The following is an 18,536-nucleotide window of genomic DNA, read 5'->3' on the forward strand; positions in this document are numbered from 1 at the left end:
TCCTCCCTGCTGCCTCCACACCTTGGCCTTTTTAACAAGGCTTTAAGGCCCAGAAAAGCAGCTTGCCTTCCCTTCAGCAGCGCGTGGGGTTTGAGGGCACTGAGTGACTCACAGGAGGGACGGGAATAGCAGAGCCTTTGGAGAAGAGGCAGGGAGGGTGGCGGGGCCTGAGCAGCTGTCCTGCTCCTTTCCTGGCTTTGCAGGGTGCGCGTTTCCGCTGGGTGCCTGAGCGGGCGTCGTGGGAAACAGCAGGTCCCCAAAGACTGCCCTTGGGGGCCAGCGTCTGTGCCCCAGGGTAACTCAGAGATGCACAAGGAGTGGGTTAGTTAGTGCTGCTGGGGAAAGCATTCAGCCAGAGCACCAGATCCACGTGACCTGTAGAAACACAGGGAACCTTCCCAGCTCTCAGGAAGGTGCCTGGGAGTCCCAGTTCCCCTCGCTGAGTGTAAGTTGCATTTGCAGTTTGCTTTTTAGGAGCCCTGATTACGTAAGCAAAATGAATGATCAGAGAGCTCTTACTTATCAAGGCAGGGGGCTGTGTGGTCCATGTTTGCCCTGAAGCCTGCCCTGAAGGGATTGCCTCTTAGGTGCAGAATCGGATATTGAATGATCTGGAATATTGTATTGAATTCCCCCAGGCAGGCAGCCCTGTGGCAGGAAACAAATGAGCTGGGAATCCAGGACACGGTGAAAGGAGGTGTTCAGTGCCCACAAAGCCTGCAAACCCAGCGTTTTACTGATTGCAAATTTCTTACTTGCCCGAGTCCAAAGGGGCCCATTAAACTCCCAGGAAACTGGGCAGCCCTTCCTGAAGCTGATGGGAAATTCAGGCCCAGAATCTAGTTCTCATTAGATGACTGCTGTCAGATGCTTTAGGCTACTCTCCCACCTGGTGCCACTGTTGCTGCCGCCAGAGACTGTGTTTCGGTGCAGGAGTGAGTCGAGTGGCCGGATCTGGTGCCCGGGTCTGGGATGCGCTGTGGTGTCTGTGCGCGGTGGGGGGGGGGGGTCTCAGCACCCCGAGTCCTGGAGCCGGTACTGCGTGTGGTATGAAGTTCACGACCTGTGAACCTACGACCTACGAACTCCTCTTACCTGCTGACTAGAAACCTGAGGTGCCCTGGAATTCTGGCTCAGTTACGAGTAAGTTACGGACGCTGGGCATGCAGCTCATTGGCCGGTGCCCCCTCTTCTTTATCTTACAGTGAGAAAGCGAGGGGCGTTTACTGGGTGACGCACATGGGTATTTGGGATTTGTGGGGCCAGCTACCTTTGGCTGGAAGGCGAGGGCCCCCACACAGCCCCCAACATCTGAGTATCATTATCTGCGTTTCCTCTGTTAAAAAACAAAATCTTTTTCCAATTCTTACTTATTTTTTATTGAAGTAGAGTTGACTTACAGTGCTGTGTCAGTTTCTGGCGTACAGCGTGGTGATTCAGTAACACTTGCACACATACTCCTTTTCACTGTAGGCGGTTACAAGGGATTGGATATAGTTCCCTGTGCTCCACAGTAGGACCTTGTTGTTTCCATCGAAGGAGGAATTGTCTGGGCTTCTAACTTTGGATGTCTAAGAACTTTCTCTTTTCATTTTGGCAGGGAGGGGAGTTTATACGTCTCAGTGACAATCTCTTCCCATCCTTTTTGCTATTCCGAGACCTCTTTCCCCTTGAGTAGAATACCCTGGCTTGGTTCCCAGGAGAATGTTCTAGTTCAGGTGCCACTATGACAGGATGTGGGTCTGGTGCTATGGACTGTTCATGGAAGTGACCAGCTTTGAGCTCCAGACACCGGGCAGCCAGGGACCAGGGGCTTGTCAGCCAGTGGGCCTCTCCACGGAGGCTCCGGGCACCGGCAGGGCTGGAAAGGCAGGCAGGGCAGTGAAGTGGGGGCCAGCCTTGCCAGCAGCCCATTTGAAGCAACAGCGTGTTTTTCACTTGGAAGCCTCGGTCCTGTCTGCAGGACCGAATCAGAGAGGGTGCCCTTTTCTGCACACTTGGCTGGGTTCTTTCAGCTGCACGTAGCGGGACCCAGGCTGTGATGGAAGCACCCAGGGCCATGATTGTTCTCCTGGACTAGACAGCCGGAGTCCAGGGCCACGGCAGCTTCTGGAGACGGACGAGGACGCGGGCTCCTGCTCCCCTGCAGTGCCATCCCACTGGGGCTGTGGCTTCTGTGGTCCCCGAGACATTGCTGAGTGCCACATCCTCGCTGCAGCTGGGACAGCCACTGCTTTTCTTATAAAGCCTGTGAGGTCATCGTCCCCCAGAGACTCATGCTCGCCTGTCATTGAGAACGATGTCACACGTGTCTCAGTCTGGGTCCCTGCAGCAAAGAGATGGCACTCCCCCAAAGCAATAGGGAGCATTACTGAGACCGTTTCGACGGGTGTAGGCGAGGTAAGGGGACCGGTGGGGTGATGTGACCAGCAACAGTAAAGGGTTCTCATTTGTTGGGAAAGAGAGGAGGTTGTCACCAAAAGACATTTTTTTTTCACATGAGAGATCAGTCTTTGAGATTTCTCAGGCCAATTTTAACCTCATGTTCCCAACACTTTCTTTTTCTTCTCTTGTCTTAATTGTGGAGACACTGGAACCAGACTGTTCAGGTTTAAAGTCCTAAACTCAGGGCATCGGCAGGGCTGTATCCTTTCTGGAAGCTCTAGGAGGGTCCTGTTCTTACCTTTTCCAGCTTGTGGAGGTCCCATGTTCCTTGGCTCGTGGGCCTTCCTCTATCTCCGAAGCCAGCAGGATAGCATCTTTAAAATCTCTCTTTTCTGGCCCCGTTCCTCTTGTCTTACTTTCATAAGGACCCTCGTCATTACAGTGGTCCCCCCTGGAAAACCCTGGGCAATCTCCCCAGCTCAAGACCCTTAACTGAATCACATCTTCAGGTTTTTTTGTTTGTTTGTTTGTTTTTGCCATATAAGGTAACGTTTGCAGGTTCCAGGATTAGCATGTGGACGTCTTTGTGGGGTCATTATTCAACCTACCTCAGTTTCCCCCTACCTAAATCAACCCCTTTGTCCCTCTCTCGTCTCTCCTACCAGAAGACATGGTTTCTGTTATTGCAAACCAGACACATGACCTAAATCATGCCAATAAACATAAAGGGGACATGATAGAAAATTTTAAGTCCAAGAAATGAAAAACCAGTCTTGGTATGAGATGAAGTGTTTTAGGGTTATTAAAGAGCAAATGCCTGTAACTTTCAGAGCCTTTTTGTTGCCGAGAAGTCCTCTGCAGGTTCTTCCTCATCCTTTTCTACTCCCTTTTAAAGCACTGACTTCAAGACCAATAAAACTTGTATTTTCTCCCCCAACATGACTGCTTTCTGTTAAGTTGCTACAATGAACGCAGTATTTCCCACAATAGAAGTGAAGCATTGTAGCTCCATTGGGTAAACAGGATTTATGATCAGGCCTGACCCTCTAACATCTGTCCTAACCACTGTCTGCAACATCCCTATGGGAGAGCGGATCTGGTGCCTGCCAGTCAGTTTCCAGATTCACATCTGGGTTTGAGCTGCCTTGCAGGTTGGGGGACTGGCCATTCTTGACCAAAGTCCTGGTTGGTGCCCCTTGGAGGGTGATTCTGACTGCCCTGTGCTCTTATAAGGGACTGGATAATCACTGAATGTACGTAAATAAATGAGTTCTGCAAAGGGAGCCTGAAACCATGTCAGTTTCCCTACAAAGTGTGAGTCTGATTTCTTGGGAACACCTGACTCAGGTGGACTTCGGCTGTTCGTTCTGCTTCTCCTCTCTGATGATAGGGAATTGGATCACAAAAGCAAACTCCTGTCCGGTTGATGCTTACGCCCTAATGAGGAGCAACCCCAAGAAAAACATAAACAGTTCATAGGATGATCTCAGGTGAACGCCCATGAGAATGAAGTGGGGCAGAGAGGTGGGGGTGGAGGCAGGCAGGCTGGTCCCTGAGGGCCTTGGGAAGGAGAGGCGCAGTTGATGAAGAGGAGCCAGGCTGGCGGAGATTGGGGGTGGAGTGGGCGATGGGTAGGCATCTTCCACTATGGAGGCTTCCATAGCACGTGCAAAGGCCCTGGGGTGGGAATGAGCTTGACTTGTTAAAGGGTCAGAAAGAGGTGAGGATGGCTGCCCATGGTGGCACTGCAGCAGCAGCTCAGATCAGAGAGGCGGGTGGGCAGGTGCTACAGGACTTTGTAGGCCACCCCAGGAGTTTGGATTTTATTCTAATTTCCATGGCAGCCCCGTAAGGTTTCCATCAGGGAGTGGCAAGATCTGATTTCTGTTCCAAAAAGCTTAGACTGGCTAGTGTGTGAGACTGGACTTGCGACATTCGAACACTATTCCCAAGTCTAATTTCCTGGATTAGCCAGAACACGAGGGGGTGGCTTCTGGCAGAGCTGATATTGAGGTTCGTGTTCGGGTAGGGCTTAGTTTGTATCGGTTATGACATTTTCACAGGGAGCGTTTGAATTTTTTCTCAGGTTCATTGCCTGAGGCATCCCGCAGTAGCACAATGGCATTAAAGTACTTCTGTGAATCAGACCTCTCTGCGACCTCTTAATAACAGCTTCCCTGTAACCCTGTTCCACTTAGGAATGCCGAGTGGGATCCTCCCTTTCCTTCTGTGCCTCAGAAATTGTCAGGTTAAACGAACACTCTGTACATAAAGCATTTTATGTGAAACAGAAAGGACTTTTGTAGCTAAAAAAACATGACTTTGTGACAGTCTATTATTGAAGACATAATTCATGTTGTAACATTTGGGAGTAGGGAAAGAAATTAAAATTCTGTGGTTGAGTTAAAATATGCTGCACAATGAAAAGTAATGGAGGATAAATCAGGTAACCTCTCATCAGCGATGTGCCCTTATCTGTTTCAGAGAGGCCGTGGGAGAGATTGAGAATTAGTGGTGCGCCCAGATAAGTTCCAGACACGGTCCTGGGGGCTGTGGGTTGTGGATGGATATGGTTTCTGAGGTTATTGGAGCACTCATCATTATAATCCACGTGGAACCTGATTGCCATTTTTATCCACTTTAAGACGGGGTGAGATTTTTAGACAAAAGAATTAGTATGGCTATGCAATTTGGGTAGCATTTTGTGTCTGTTAGGGCTTTCAGTTCAGAGGGACAGAAAACAATTCAAATGGGTCCAAGTGAACTTAGGGAGTCTGTTGGCCCAAGCAACTGGAAAGGGAAACATTAGCGTCAGGCACAGCTTGATCTAGGTGCTCAAGGCATGTCATCAGTGACCTGCTTCTCCCTCTGCATCGCTTGGCTCTACGCCCATTTTGTTGGCTCTGATCTCATGTGAGTTCTTCCCTCATGATGGCAAATGATACTCCAGCCTTTGTCCTCAACTTTCCAAGTTCAGAGGGTGAGAGAGTCTCTTTCCAAATTCCTACTCAAATCCAATAGCTCCTTTTCCACTGATGTGACCGGGTCCCTGGGTCCCCAGCCAATCGCTATATCCAGGTGATGGGATTACACTGATTGGCCAGGCCTGGGTCCTAGTCCCAGTTGTGAGCCAATCCCTGCGGCTTTGGTGAGGATGGGCGGGGTGAGGAGGGAGGTTGCATGCTGATTGGTCAGCTCTCGGTCACGTGTTCACCCCAGCAGGGGTTGACCCGCCACGAAGTCCCTGATTGAGGATGAGGGAGGGGAAGTCCCGAAAGAAATTAAAGTGGAAGTGACGTGCTGGCTGGGAAACGTTGAAATAGCTGCCTTCTCTCCACGCTTGCTACTCGTAGGTGAAAGCAGAGTATGCTCGGCTTAACCACACGCTCTCCGTGGTGACCAGAGAACGCGATTTGGCCGTGCAGGAGAAACACCAGCTCCAAGCCAAGCTGGAGAACCTAGAACAGGTCCTAAAGGTAGGGGAGCTCCCACGTCCGCTCTCCTCGGGGTCCGCGCGGGGCGGGAAGGGCTGCGGGACTCCAAGCGGAAAGTGGTGGAGACCCTCAAAACCGTCAACATTCAGGGCTCCTGGGGCCGTTTTACCCGTGCTGTGGTATAAGAAAAAGCAATAAATAACGAAATTCGAATGTTTCTGGAAGCCATCCCGTAAAACCAATTACGCATTTCCATTCCTTAGGATGTTAAACACAGCTGAGCGAGAGATGATGGTAGGCTGTGCTCCTGAATGGAAATTGGGCTTAAGTTGAAGACCAGAGGTGTCTACATTGGTTTTTCGAACTTCGTGAATTTTAAGCTGTCCTTCAGATGGTTAACGACCTTCGTTATAAAGAGAACAGCTAAGTCAGAAAATGGCTTTGTCAGGAGGCAGGTAATTGGACACCTCATGCATTCCTGATGAGCTAGGATCTTCTTCAGTGTTTAATGGGTGGGTTGATTTCCTATTGATGTCACTGAGTTAAGCGGAATGAATTCTTTGGTTTTTTGGGTTTTTTGAGTGTTAAAATTTTATTGAATTCTCATCGTGAGAAAAGATTTTAAAAACGTGAAAGAATAAAATAGGAATCCTATGCAGTCCTGTAATCTGGTACCTAGTTTACTTTAAGCGGTGGTGTTTCACAAGCGTGGGGCTCAGGGCTCTGCTGCGCCCGCCGGCCCTCCTGCATGAGGGAGTGGTCTTCACGCCACCTCTGGCTCCTCTGGGGAACGGCTGAGCCCCGGGGGGAAGCGGGCTCGTGACTGGCGGGGACTGGTGTGGAGCAGGAAGTGGGTGCAGGGTTTCTCTTCAGGTTGATGAAGATGTTCTGGAATTAGTGCCATGATTACACAACCGTGGAACTGTACCAGGGCCTCTGAAATGACCACTTTAAGAGGGTGAATTGTATGGCATGTGACTTACATCTCAGTTTAAGAGTGAAGATGACCTGTTCTCTCACAGCGGGCCCTAAAGGAGGGCCACGTGCTTCTCGTGTGGTTCTCGGGGTGGCAGAGCTGTGCCCAGTGCTGGTGGCTTCTGAGACACGCTCCTGTGTCCACCTCGCCCTCTCTGGAGGAAGGGCCCAGGCTAACCCTGACCACACGGCTTTTAACCATTTGCTCTGAACTTAGAACGTAGCCTCGTTCCTAAAGAAATGAGACAGCACCACATAATTATTCTTTTCAGCGCCTGCCGTGACCGCTGACTGTGAGTTCTCTGAGACACAAAAGGTGCTTCATTCACCTCTGCCCGTAGAGCTTGGGAAAGTGGGGGTTTGGTGAATTCAGTGGAGGATGGGCTGGGAATCCAGGGTGTACCCAGGGGCTTGGCTGAGGGTCTGCTGGGGTCAAGTGACCACGGGGGACAGCGTGGAGCAGTGGTTCTCAGCAGGGTGCCTACACATCTAGAAGGCACTTGGCAGCCTGGGAACATTTCTGATGGGTCTGATGGGGAGGGGGCTATTGGGCAGAGGCTTGGGACCATGGCAGCCCTCCTGTGATGCACAGAACAGCCTCCATGGTAGAGAAGTAAGCAGCCCAAAATGTCACTGGTGCCCAGGTTGAGAAACTCCGTGTTAGTTTCCTGTTGCTGCTGTAACAGACGGGCACAACGGAAAGGAACACAGATGTCCTCTCACAGTTCAGGAGGTCGGATCCAGAGCGGGTGGGATGGGGTGGAAACCGGGGTGTCAGCAGAGCAGTGCGCTTTTTGGAAGGTGTTAGGGACGCCTTTTTCTGCCTCCCCACCTTCTCACGCCTGCTCCTGGCCCCTCCCTTGGCCTGCAGAGTCGGCAGGCTGGCGTCTTGTCTCCTCTCTGACCCTCTGCCTGCCTCTTACAAGGACCCTGTGATGACACTGGGCCCACTTGGACCGTCTCCCCATCTCAGCATCCTTAACAGAGTCCCTTTGCCATGTAAGGTGACGTATTCACAGACCCTGGGGATGGGGAGGTGGACATCTTTGGGGGACGTTATTCAGCCTGCTCCCCACTGGAGTATTTTAAGGAAGTGACCAACAGCACTGACCCTGCCTGTGGGCAGAGGAGGCCCGTTTGTAATTCCAGGGAGTGAAGTTCGCATCTATCCAAACCCGTCTCCTGCCTGCCCACAGGGCTTCAGGCCAGTCTTTCCTCCTGCCTGGAGTGGGTGAAGGCCCATGCATTCTAACTGGCATGGTGGGGCCCTCCGCCCTTCCGTCTGACCTGGGGTTAGAACCTCATCACCAGGGCCCTGCACCCGTGGAGATGCCCCAGGTTTGGATCTAGGTTCTGTCCATGGTGCCCTGCAAATAGCCCTCCCATCTTGGGGGTCCAGACCAGGGGTGCCGTCTGCCCTCAGGGGACAGACAGGGGAGGAGGCCTGTGCAGGAGCTGGGGGTGAGCTTGGGGACGTTAGGACAGGGAACTCGAGGGTCTGGGGAGCTGGATTGCGGTCCAGGAGGGGAGAGTGTGGGATTTGGGTGGGCTTGTCCTCTTAGCCCCATGGGACAGAGACCCCAGTCTGAAGGGTGGTACCAGGTGGCAGGGCCTTGGCTGGCTGGGCAGCCTGTGAGCAGCTAGCAGTGGACACGGTCATCTTTGTCACCAGGAAAGCAGCAAGAGCTGGAGAGGTTAGCAGCTGTGAGGGCCCTGTAGGGACTGGTGACAGCGTCATGGGGCAGGATTCTGGCAGATGCCACCCCCTTCCCGCCTTGGTCACCAGCCGCCGCTGCGCTGTTGTGTCTTGTTTGTCACGTGGCAGCCAGAGCAGCACTGACCAAACAGAAATCCAATCCCAGCAACACTGTGGACCCTCCACGTGCCCCCCCAGCTCACTTACGCGGCCCCAGCCCCTGACTGCCAGGGCCACCCTCACCTCCCAGGGCCTCCGTCCTCTGCTCGCTGCCCCTGCTCCACCCACTCCTAGGCCAGCCCAGAAGAGGGGCCTTGCTGGAAGCTGACGGAGCTCTGACTCAGAGCATCTTGGCTCGATGAGAAAAGAGAGAGAGAAAAAGACCTGGAGATCAGAAGAGGCTTGTCCTCTTCAAGAGGGAGATTCTGTCACAGTTGAAGGAAGGAAAGCCAACATCTCAGAAATTCACAAAACCCTCTGTGATCTGCCCTTTTCCCACACGTGGTGCTGAGAGCCTTGGGGGCTGAGAGCAGGAGGGAAAAGAGCAGGGAGGTGTGGGTTCCACCGAGGCAGTTGCTGGAATCTGGGCTCTTGGACAGAATTTGCTGCTTTCAAAGGACCACCTTCAAGTGGGGTAATTGTGGTTTAAGGAGCATTGCCTCAATATGGACTGATGGAAAAGCACAGTGATTTTCACCTTCTTCTGATATTTTGTTCGTAATAGTAAAAGGGTTATTCAGAATCAGCTCTTTTCCGCCCCTTGAGCAGTAAAGCCTGTCTGTGGCAGTAGAGAAGGAAGGAGGTGAATGCTGGGCTGAGACACAGCTGACTTGACTTTGAAAACCCTGTTGTTTCTGTAAACTTGGGTACAGTGATAACATTGCACTTCCAGAAGCCGCCCAGACTCCCCCACAACCCCCAGAGTATGGTGTCTTGTCTCCAGGTGTCATCGATTTGAACTGAATTAGCCCCCCAAACTGGTTTCAGTCAACCTGATTTGCTGGGAGCCAAAGAGAACTTGTCCAGGCTTGGGGAGCATGCAGAGGGGAAGCTGCGAGGTGCAGGATTCCAGTCTGAGCATCCCTTCAGCTGGAGCCGGACCAGACGGCCCTGCTCCCAGCCCCTGCCCTTCATCTGGGAGAAGCAAAGATGCGAGCTGCTGGTCAGAGGGAGACCAGTGACTGGCTCACAGAATCACGGTGTTGTCATCTTCTTACTGAATTATGACTGCTGCGTAGCTCTTCTTTCAGAACGCAGAAGCTGTTAGTGAAAGAGATAAGACTGAATTTGGGGCTGTTTTCTCTGAGAGATGGAGCCATGTGCTGTTGTGATGAGGGTCTTTAGGGATGAAGGCTGGGGGTCAGGGAACCACCTTGTGCTGGAGACAGGGTACACTGTGACCACGGGATCCTTGGTGCAGGAGAACCCTCGGTCCTCACACTGGGGAGAATCCTCTGGAAGCGGCTTTGTTCAGTTACCAGATGATGCACGAGGCAGTGTGATGCTCCGGCAGCAAGCGTGGTGTCTTGTGTCTGAACATCCGGTGGTCACCGCCAGAAGCTAAACTGTATCGCCTCCTCCCGGCCACCATCTTCAAAGTTCTCAGAGTGGTGGGCTCAGCAGGGGCACGCCGTTCAGTAAATGAAGAATGCTCCTTTATGTTGACATGGTGTAATCACGGCTCTGCACTTGGGCCAGCACGCATCCAGTGTCTGTCTGAACTGTTAATTACCCCGTTGGTCACGTTCGTGAGTTAGTTGGCTTTTTAGTTTCCAAATGTCACTGACGTGCCACTCGTCTTTGTACCGATAATTCAGTTTAGCCGAAGACGACGCCTGCCTCCCTCTCTCATCGTGGGTTCTGTAATCGCGAGTCCGCCATCACAGCAAGATGGTGACAGTTCTGGTTTTTTTCAGAGGCCTTTTAATTTTTTTACTTTATATTCAGTGGTTAGGAAGGTCTCAATGACCACGTGACATCTGGGCAGAGACCTGGGTGAAGGGAGGAAGGGTGTTGTGCAGAAATATGGAGAAAGAATGTTCCAGCAGAGGGAACAGCAAGCACTAAGTCCTGAGATGGAGGGGTGGGTGCCTGACTTGTTTGAGGAGAGTGCAGAGGCTAGAGTTGCAGAAACAGGATGAAGAGAGGAGCCGGGCAGCTTAAGGTCTGGAAGGTCCAGCCTCCTCCTTGCTCTCGGCCACACTGCCTCCTTTCAGCTCTTCTCGTGAGCACGCTCCAGCCACCCAGGGCCTTTGCACTTGCTGTGTCTGCTGTCTGGGTCGCTTTTGTCCTGGTCACCTCCAGGAGCCTATAAGCACGATGGCAGTTTCTGTATCTTTTCTGCTAAACAGTTTATCCCCAGTGCCCAGCCTGGTGTAGAGAAACCATATAACAAATGTTTGCTGCGTGAATGAGAGGTGGAGGCGCGATATTCTCAAGTCTGCCCTGCGTACGGTAGCCAATATTCTAAGCCCCCCTGCTTAGCTAAGAGGTGAGCCCTCGGCTTTGCAAAGCCTTCAGGAATGTATGTCCTTCCTGAGACTGACTGTCCCCTGGGGCTGAGCCACAGCCACCTTAGTGGAATTAAAATTGAATCATGTCCCGGCTGCTTACCCTCACCGATGGCTTCTTACTACACAGAGATGAAGATCTAAACTCTTTCCTGCAGGACCCTGCTCTCTCTGCCCCTCACCGAATCCCTCCCCCCTGACTCCTACTATGACCCCTTAGAGCCTGGGCCCAGCTTCACTGGCCTTCCCTGTCTCTGGAACATACTACACTTGTGTCCACCCCAGGGCCTTTGCACTTATTGCTTCTCCCACCTGGAATGCCGTTTCCCTCAGCACTTTGTGTTTCTGACTCTTGGCCAGTTGAGTCTTGGGTGTCATGTCCGTTACTTGGTGATGCCTCTCCTGGCCTTCTTATCTCCAGGAGCCCTCATCCAGGCCAGTCGCTACCATGTCATCCTATTGTGTTGTCTCCCGAGCAAACTTATCTTGCTTGTTTTGTCTGTGTGTGTGTTGTTTGTTTTCTCTTTCCAAAAATGTAACCTCCTTGAGAGAGACTTTGTTTCAGTGTGTAGGACAAAATCTGGCATCAAGGAGGCACTCAGTAAAAATATTGAGTAATTAATCAATGAACAGCTGAATGAATGAATGCAAAGTGAATGAGTGAGCGCATGCACCAGCGACAGAACTGGGTACATGAGTGATTGCACGCATGCGTGAGCGAGAGACCACGTGAGTCCTGACCTGGCCTGCCACGGCAGGCCCCTTCTGCCATGGGGGGGACCAGTGGAGCAAAAGTGCAGGCTTGTGGTCAAGGAAGCCTGTCTAGAAGGATTGCTTCTCTGGGCTTCAAGTGCTTCCGCCAAAATGCAGCCACAAGTGAAATGCAGTCTCTGGCTGAGACTCAGATTCTCCAGGAGGGCAAACCGCCGGCGAGTTTGTGATTTCCAGTGTCTGCTCGGCCCCGGCTGGGGGACCGTCAGACGAGGATGTCCCCCCACCAGGCTCCTCACCTCCGAGTCCGACAGCCCCCCGCTCGGGTCTTGGCACAAGTGTCTAGCCTGGGATGAAGTGGAGCGAACCACACGATTTTTCCCTCCAGCGTCTCAGGCTCAGGTGTCCCGTAGAAGAGCCTCATGTTTTCACGTGCACTTCCTGTTGCTGGATGTTTAGGGCATTCTGGGTGCTCAGCATCCTGCCAGCTCCAGTGAAGCGGAAAGGAGCTTGTGAAGCTTTGGTTTCTGCTTCTGACCAGAGCACATCCTGCCACCCTTCCCCATGTCTTCTTGCTCAGGACCCATGAGATGGGCTGTTTGTCAGGAGCAGAGAGACCTGTGTTACAGGATAGCCTTGCTGTCCTGGCAGGGGACAAGCGGCACACTCGAAGTGTTCACTTTGAGAGAGCCCAGTACAGCGAGCGCTTACAGAGGTGTGGGCTGGGGGGCCGGCCGGGGGGTGAGGCACAGAGACCAACAGTGCTGGCCGCTGTCCACCCGCGGCCTGAGGGCAGCTTCTGGAGCCTGGCGGGCACTGCAGCCACGGGGAAGCCAGGGGAAGTGAACGGTGTCCCCCAGATTCACATCCACCCAGAACCTGTGAGTGTGGCTGTGCTGGCAAAGAAGTTCCTGATTCCTGGAGAGAGAGAGAGAGACAGAGGAATTTGCCAGTGTGTTATCCCCTCCCAGCCCTACTGACCCACCGGCAAGCCCCAGACCACTTTTAAGTTTTCGGACATTTCCAGTAAGATGGTGGAGGGAGGCATTTCAACGTTGATTTTTATTGAATTTAGAGAAAAATCATGACTTAAACAGGACCATCCTGTTCCTTGACGTCAAGGATCCCTGAACACTCTGTCCGAGTGTGACAGGCCAGGCTGATGGCAGGTCTACAGGTAAAACTTCGCAGCCCCCTCTGGTTCTGTGACCAGCAAGCAGCGCAAATTCTAGAACTCTGACCCAGGAGTATACAGAACATTTCTGATGAGTTAAACAACATGTTATAGTTTATAATTCAAAGACAAAGGTAGTATTCGGGACCAGGTTTTGTTCTCCTGATCAACAGATTAGTCAGTTTCAGCGCAGATAATCTGAGGCTTATTTTGTGTTGATGAACAGCCGATTATGTGGGATTAATAAGTAACTCTGGCAGTGACAATTAATCTTCCCTTGTCTCCAGCTCCTCCTCTCTGGCCCTTCCGTTATATTGTATCTGTGCACGGAGACTCATCCTTACACCTATGAATACAAACCTGCCCGCGGTCATTGTCAGGTTTAATTAAGGTTTTGGAGTTCATTTTCTGAGTTCTGATAGTCGAGCTCCAATAAAGCCCTCCAGGGTTCTCTGGGACGTGAGAATAATGTTTAAGGCTCCGTCTCCAGCAAAACCCTTGATGCGCCTGATCCAGGCAGCTGATAGCATTATCTGGATGTTCAGAGACTGGCAAGAAACAGGAAATGCATTGCTTTCAAAGCTTCGTTCTCTGTTCCCGTCTCCACGGGGAGAGGTTTTGGTAAGAGGCACTGCCGGTTCATTGGCTGGTGCTGTGGGACACACGTGTGTCTTATTTGCATCCAGCAAAAGGACGGATCTGGGTCTCATTCTGAGACTAGGACGCCCCCTTCCCCTCCCCGTGGACTTGACGGTTTTCTCCTTGTTCTCTGCTGGGAGCCCCAGGCAGCCCATCAAAAGTCTGAGCTGCTGAGCATGTAAGGTGTTCAACTTCGCTCTCTGCCGTGGATTAAAACGGCATTAAGCTGCTGTTCCCTCCGTCAGGTTAAGATGCGTTCAGGAGTGATGGTGCCCAGGGCCCGCGAGGAGTGGGGCGTGGGTGAATGGCTGCCACCTCCCCGGGCCTGGGCCTGTACAGTTAGCGTGCGCCTCCCCTTCCCCTGCTGTCTCCGCTCTGGGAGCCCACGTAAGGCGCAGAGCCTCCGGTACGTCCCCGGGACATTCACTGTAGCGTGACCTGTACCGGCGGAAACAGCCGTGATGTTCACTGGAACTGAATGCAGTGATTACAGAACGAGTCAGGTCCGCATCTAATGACCAAGGGTGCAGTCCAGTGAGGGGTGCACATGCCGTTTTAGGGGGCACAGCTGAACCCACAGCAGGGGACCACCTCACTTGTTCCAGATCTGCCCCTTTCCCTCAGCTCCCTCGGCTAAAACGTCACCTCCCTGACCGGCTCGAGTGGAGTCCCCGCTGCTGCCCCTGCACCCCCGCTTCCCTATCTCCTCTTGGTCTCTGAGGTCCTCATGTGCTTGCCAGACTCCCTGTGTGCCTTCTGCATATGCCTCCCTAGCAGAATGTGAACTTCGCAAGAGCAGAGATGATCTTTGACTCACTCCTTAGTCCCTTCCAAGCATCAGGCATCTGGCGTGGAGTAAGGGTTCCATGATCATTTTTGGATAAATGAAAGCACATGGCCAGGAGGTAAACTCTGTTTCAACACAGACCCACAGGTCCTGAAATGAGAAGCCAGGTCTGATTCTGTTTCCCAGCTGTATCATCTGCCCAGCTGCTCTGTCCAGAGGCGTGCGATTCCTGGTCCCTCGTCCTGGCTGTGCAGTTCATGAACAGTCCTGTTTATTTAAAATAAGCCATCCAAATACCTCCCAAGCCAATCTGCGTCTCCCCGTTTCTACTCCCGCTGCTTGAGGCTGGGAGGCGTGCTCCCCCTCAGGTTGTGTTAGAGTTTCCTAGCTTCCTGCCTCTTCCTGCCTCCGCTCTGGCTCTGCTCCACTCTTCCCTCCACACTGTGGCTTCCGCGAGCATCAGTCCGGCCATGCTGTGCCCAGTCCAGGTCCTTGCGTGGTTGCCCATTGCTCTGAGAGTGAGGGTGATGTCATTCCGTCAAGGCCCTGGTGATGTGGCTCCTGCTGACCCCCTTGGGTTCCCCTTCCAACAGTCTGCATCCACCCCCCACACTCCTGGCACACCGGCCTTCCTTTCCACCCTTGACTTCACATCGATCCCTTTGGCCACAGGGCCTTTGCTTTGCCCTTCCCTCTTCTAACCAACTCCTGTGCGTCCTCAAAAACCCACTCATCTGTCACCTCCTCCGGGAAGACTCAGTGTTCAGCACTTCCCCTTTGTGGCATTTGTAAGTGGAAGAAATGACATTTGAGTGCAGGTCTGACTGACTGTGTCCTGCTCCTGACTGGCCTTAACCCCTAGCCCGGGCCGTTGGGGACCACTGGGGCATGATGAAGACTGTGCTTCAGAAAGATGATCTTAGTAACTCTGAACGCCGCTGTCTCTGTGTTTTCAGAATCCATCGGGGTCAGATGAGCAAGAGCAGGGCTTACCCAGTGTCTTAAGGGCAAGTCAGGAGTCAGGAGAGCTCCAAGATTTTGTAAAGGGGTTCCTACCTTCCTGATTTTTTTTCCAGTTTGAGAAACTAAGATATTTTGGCTAAAAATAGATTTCAGCTTCCAGAGCTCACATGGCTCTTTTTCATGCCAGTTCTCATAATGAATGAATCTGACTTCCACAGACAAGATGAGCAGTCATGTGGCAGGGAGAACAAACAGTTTTCAGTGCCTCCTTTCTTGTTTTTGAAGACACGAACTCAGTAAGTGCTGTGTTCTCTTCACCAGGTGTCTGGCGAAGGGAGATCGTGGGCACGGAAACAGTCCGTTATGTCCACCGCGCGAGCCAGATCCCGTGAATGTGGCACTGAAAGCCCCTCTGTTAACCGTGCTACGGGAAATGACTTTCTCCCTTCATTTCTTGGCCCAGGCAGGGCAGGACCCAAAGCAGACAACAGAGCCCCCTTTGATCTGACGCTGAGGAGATGACTCAGTTGCTCCACCCTTGTCCGCCCCTGCAACATCCGAGCTTTCCTGGGGAAGCGGCACCTTGACATTTGTAGGCTACTTAGCGCTTGTGCTAATGCCGACATCCGGCTATAAATACCACTGCTTTAAAAATAAGCCCTGCCGCAGGCGGAGCGTTTCAGACAGGCGCTGTTTGCTGTGGTGCCTCATCTCCAGGGCTTTTCAGACGGGAAGTGTTCCCGGGGGACGTGCCCTTGAATCAAACGATGTCTGTGAAAGGAGACGGAAGCCAGATGTTAGGAGTTTGGCGGGAGTTCGTCTTGGGGTGAGAGCCGGGGCGCTTCAGACTGTCTGTGAGGACCCGTGGCCCTGGGTGCTCCCGGGACAGCCGGGATGGTGATGACTCGTGGAAGTTATGCTGATGACGATGTAACTTGCCTCCCCGGGGAAGTGCGGGTGGCTCTTGGCGCTGGTCACGTGGCCTAGGGCGGCTTGTGTTCAGTGGCCTGCGAGCGCCGGAGGGGCTGGGAGTGGCGCCAAGGCCCTGCAAGGCAGTTCTTGCAAAGTCTGCTGGGCATCAGCACGTCCCACAGATATGCGTGGGGTCCCACGGGAAGTCTCCTGTAGAGCAGACTGATGATAGCGTGGAGGGACGGCGAGCGCAGATCTGGGGGCTGGCTCCCTGGGTTCAAATATGGCCTCATCGTTGACTAGCTGGGCAGCCTTGGGCAAGTTACTTAGCCTCTCTGGGCCTTGGTTTCCTTCTCTGTAAACAGGGAGAAAAATATTTCCTGCCTCAAGAGTTGTTGTGCAGATTTGATGTGTTAGATGTGTCGAATACTTGGCCAAACGCACTTCCAGAACTTAGTGAACGTTACATGCTTAGATGAGGATGTAGGTGCCTGGGGCTGGGTACTTTGGGCAGTGGTCTCTGGGAGAACCGTGACAGCACATCCTGCTTATAGGAACAAGAAGGACACAGACGGCCACCAGTTGTACCATCAACAGTGCACACCAGCGAGGGTCTCATTGCGGTGGCCCCCAGAGCCGGATTAGGAGCTCCCACGAAGGCTCCTGGTTGCCCGCTTCACCCGTCCATCCATCTGAACCCTTTCCCAGGGTGGCTGAGTTCCAGTCTGCGTTTAAGTGTGGCCTCTGTTTCAATCCTCTGGGCTGGCCATCCAGCCAGAGTTTCGCTGAAACCCCCTTGGTTGGTTCCGATGCTGGACTCATGGGTGTCAGCCTTCACACAACACGGCTACCCTGCAGATGAAGTGCATTTCCTTGAATAATGAAATGTGCCACCATGACTTTGCTTAGGACTTTGTTCCTGGCCCGGGAGGGCGGGGCACTTGGTGCTACCTCACTGCCCCCCAGTTTATACTCCTGCTGCTGCTGAGAAGGTGTCGTCTGACTCTTGGAAAGCTCCCTTGGCTCTCTGACTGCTTCTTCCCCCAAACTGAAAGAATTCCAAAGCTGTCATGATCACTAGCTGTCTCTTTATTTTGAGCAACAAGACTGAAAAATCATGCAGGTTCCGTGTGCAATATGAGACATTACAGAATGCAGTAGGGTTTGTGGCAGTCATAGATGCTGTTGAAAATATTTTCGTGAGGACCATTTGGGATAAAGTTCATGCATACCTATGTCAGACGGTTTTAAGGAAGGAAAGAGGGAAATAATTGGTTTATAAAGTGGGAAATGTGAGAGAGAGGTTAGGCTTCAGTCAGGGCTGCATCAGGGTGCTGAGGTGATACCAAGAATAGTCTCTCTTAGTCTTTCATCTCCGCTTCCTTCTGCGTCAGCCCAGTTCCCAGGCAGGCTCTCACCGAGCTGTGTCAGGGATGACAGCCAGCGCCTCCTGGCTTACCCCCCACCAGTTTAGCGCCCATGGAAGAGAGCTTTGGGCTCTTGTACCCGGAGGAGTGTAGCTCACATGCAGACCCTGCAGCCTGGGGTTGGGGTTACTCCCTGCAGAACGTCAGGCTGAAGGGAAAGGGTGCTGTCCTTGAGGTCATTCAGGATGTTGCTATGGTTTGAACAGGCAATGGCTGCCGGCAGAGCAGATTAGCAGGTGTCCACTGCGGAAAAGGAAACCAGTAGCACAAGAGCTTTTGGGACAAATTGGAGAAGGTGAAGTTTGAGTTGGGTCTGGGGCAGAGGGGGATTCGTGAACATTCAGGGGGAACTCAGGCCATTCAGGGAAGAGGCAACATCCTAATCAGAGTCAAGGAAGCAGAAGTGACCTTGAACACTCCTGGGATGTGAAAGCTGGCCCAACACGGGCACTGGGCGACCCGCTGAGGAGCTGATTGGCAAGCCTGGCCCATGAGGGAGTGGGGATGCGTAGCTGTCGGAGTCTCCTGTCCATCCGTCCGTCCGTCTGTCCATCCCCCAGTCCACTCTTGAGCATCTTTACAGTGCCTGTGAACGGAGGGTGCGTAATGGGATAGGAGGATGTGTTTGCTTCCATTTGTACAGTTTCTAAAGTTTTTTGGTATTCGGCTGGTGGGTGTATCTCAGAAGTGAAATGGAAGGATGTTTGCATCCTTCTGAGTTTTTAGAAATTCCTCAGCCCACTGGACTTCCAGCCTTTACTGTTTTGGTAAGAAGGTTTCCTAGACAGAAGGCTGGGGTCTGGGCCCAGGGAGCATCATCCTGGAACTTCTTCCACCTCCTGCACAGAAGCATGGGCTTCAGAGCCCCCTGAGATTGTGTGTCTGTGCCCCACCGTCCCAGGGAGGACACAGTGCAGACTCAC

The 18,536-nt window shown here is 52.6% G+C and overlaps 1 protein-coding gene across 18 annotated transcripts in view; it reads left to right on the forward strand.

Moving 5' to 3' along the window:
* RIMBP2 (RIMS binding protein 2) overlaps nucleotides 1-18,536 on the forward strand; it is a 230,315-nt gene that overhangs the window by 147,113 nt on the left and 64,666 nt on the right. For 11 of the 18 annotated variants that reach the window (XR_012503707.1, XM_074356572.1, XM_074356578.1 and 8 more), the window contains exons 1-2: nucleotides 5,739-5,861; nucleotides 6,083-6,274. The exons of 3 other annotated variants lie outside the window; for them this stretch is intronic. Coding sequence is in view for 10 of the 15 variants with exons in the window: in XM_074356572.1 (XP_074212673.1) it covers nucleotides 6,131-6,274 (144 nt within the window). In the remaining 5 variants the exon portion in view is untranslated. Of the gene's footprint in view, nucleotides 1-5,738; nucleotides 5,862-6,082; nucleotides 6,275-18,536 lie in introns of those variants that run through there. 4 more of the 18 variants (XM_074356581.1, XM_074356582.1, XM_074356580.1 and 1 more) reach the window with 1 other exon arrangement.

This window comes from Camelus bactrianus, chromosome 32 (genome assembly GCF_048773025.1).
Source record: "Camelus bactrianus isolate YW-2024 breed Bactrian camel chromosome 32, ASM4877302v1, whole genome shotgun sequence".
Lineage (NCBI taxonomy): Eukaryota > Metazoa > Chordata > Mammalia > Artiodactyla > Camelidae > Camelus > Camelus bactrianus.